Source organism: Acyrthosiphon pisum, chromosome X (genome assembly GCF_005508785.2).
Source record: "Acyrthosiphon pisum isolate AL4f chromosome X, pea_aphid_22Mar2018_4r6ur, whole genome shotgun sequence".
Classification (NCBI taxonomy): domain Eukaryota; kingdom Metazoa; phylum Arthropoda; class Insecta; order Hemiptera; family Aphididae; genus Acyrthosiphon; species Acyrthosiphon pisum.
In genome coordinates, this window is record NC_042493.1 from 61,865,407 (window position 1) to 61,868,085 (window position 2,679).

A 2,679-nucleotide genomic window follows, 5' to 3' on the forward strand; every position below is an offset into this window, starting at 1 on the left:
TTCCATATTTATTTCGATAATGTTATTTTCTAATCTCATACGTTCGCTTGTATTTATAACGAATACGGCAATATAAATTATAATTTATAAATATCTCGGACGACTTTTTGTTTTGTCCATTGGAATTATTGTGATATTTACCAGAAACCAGTATATATTATTGATATAATGATTTCCATTTTAAGACTATGATATTTAGTTTTAAACCTGTTTTTAGGAATTGGAGAGTTAGATAATACAAAAATCTGATTATTCAATACCGAGTAGATCATTAAATAATAGAATTCGTGAAAATAGCTAGTCCATACAATGGATAGTATACTAATTATTACTCTTTACTGTAGAACCTATAGAATATAGATTATAATATAAATTGATTATATTATATTATTAGAAAAATAAATTACCAAAATTGAATGAATAAGTTTTGTATTTTGGTTCCACACATGATAAAAAAAAATGTAATTAACTTAACTGTACAATAACGATAATTAACTTTAAAAAGTTAAGTTAAGACAATACAAAATTTAACTGAATAAGTTAATAAATTAAAAACAAAAAAAACTTACTAGTTAAGTTAAAAAGTTAAAAAAAAATTAACTTTTTAACAAGTTAATGCCCACCTTTGCCTAAACGAGGAGTGCAAGGCGCGGGGCCCGGGGCGTGTGCTCCATTCACCCCAGCCTTATTATAACGTCCCAGAATTCGAACCATAAAGGTGGAATTTAGAGGCCATTTAAAGCGTATACGGGAAATATTAAAAGTGGCCTTTGCATGAAAAAAAAGCGATGGCTTTGGTTGCAAGTATAATATTATAATTATTTAATATTTATTGATATTTATTATTACGGTGTAATATTCTATACTGAATAATATGTAACACAACAAATTGTATTAAATCATTCATTTTTATTTTAAAATAATAACATTTTATGAATATTTAATCCTTAATTTATTATTTATTCTTGACAATCAATTTCTTAACATAAATAACTAATAAGCCACTTTTACCTTCACAGCCGTGAACGCACATAAGATGGCTTTTTGTGCCAATTTACCTACTTGTATTTTGCGCCACAAATAGTTAAATTTGAATACGTATGTAATGTGCACCGAAATATAAAAAAACAATAATATTAATATATAATTTGTACCAAATCTAAATTTTAACTTTGGTAGGTAATCTGCGTCACACTTTCAATTTCAATTATTGGACCTCATAAATTAAATGAGCTCACATCAGTGATATAATGATAAAAATAACATGGTCCGATGGCAATTTAATGATATATGCTCAGTGGCGCTAATTTATATTTCATGTTATTGGGAAAAAATTCTGCTGTTAGACCCACCTTCTTAAAAAAAAATTAGCCGCTCTCGATTAGTGCTGCATTAGACCATCAGTATTCAGTTCGCTGCTTTTCATTGGTTTTCATGAATCTTGATTAATAATATATGCAGTGTGATTTTTAAACATGTCCACCCCCATTTTTCCCTTAGTAGTAAAGTTATTTAAATTCTGATTTATAGAATTTTTAAGTACCTATGGGTGATATTTTTTGTACTATACAGAGTGTCCTAAAACAATTGCAATAATTATCTTACGAAAATACATACGTAGCTAAACTATGATAGTCTTTTTTCTATAAATAATTATTTCCTTTGATTATTGAAAATTAGTATGTATTCATATTTCATGGTGACAGTGGCACAGTTTTACGGGCGAGGCAGGCGAGCCCCTTTTTTACATAATTTGTATTGATAATAAATATTATAAAGGTAAAATTAAGTACAAGTATAACATTAGCCAAAATTAAAGAGAAGATAATTGTACCTATAAAGTATAATAGATATAATTTTAAACTAAAAAAAGGTAGGCAAGAGGGTGTCACTCTGCTGTACAGTAGGTAACAATAGTGGGTCACTATAATGGATTGTGTTCAATTTGAATTAAATGAAATTATATCTTTGTATAAGAAAAACGATTTTGAGCGAAGACGGTCAGTCAGCCCATGATATTACTAAGTATATTTGATGATATTATTATGAATAAAGTAATTTATATTTAACTAGCTATTACTCAAACTTTGTTTTAAATTTTTAATCCTTAGCTATAAAAATTGAACATTTTATACATTTTTAACTACTAAATAATTTGTAATTTTTCAATTCGATAAATTTTTTCAAAATTTGAACTTTAAATGATTATAAAAAAAAACATGCCCATGTATTTTTAATAATTTTAATCTGCTATTGTAATAATATAACAGAAGGCTTGTATTAATTTTTCACGCTTTTTGACCCAACAAAGGTAAACAGACTTATAAAGAATCTTGTATTACATTTTAAAATCTCAGATTTAAAAAAAAAAAATTTAGGAATTTCTAACTTTAAATAATTTGTACCATTTTCGTGATTTGTAAAAAATCAAACTTTAAATGCTTATAAAAAAATAGTGATTATGTATTTTATATTTTTCAACTATCATTGTAACAATATATTAGGGGACTTGTATTACAATTCAAAGCTTTTTGACCAAACAAATAATATTTTATTGATATTCTATAAACAATTTATAGAAAAAAAACTTAAAATATTGAAAATTAAATATGTCCGTAAACAGCTCAAAAGTAGTCAAAATATTTTGAAAATGTTATGGTGTATAGAAAATTTAATATA

At 25.7% G+C, this 2,679-nt stretch overlaps 1 protein-coding gene across 1 annotated transcript in view; it reads left to right on the forward strand.

Annotated features, from left to right (window-relative positions):
* Positions 1–788: 788 nt before the first annotated feature.
* Positions 789–2,679, forward strand: part of LOC100571783 — a 10,097-nt gene continuing 8,206 nt past the window's right edge. Inside the window, exon 1 of the mRNA XM_008187434.3 lies at positions 789–804. Coding sequence (XP_008185656.3) covers positions 789–804 — 16 coding nt within the window. The remainder of the gene's footprint in view (positions 805–2,679) is intronic.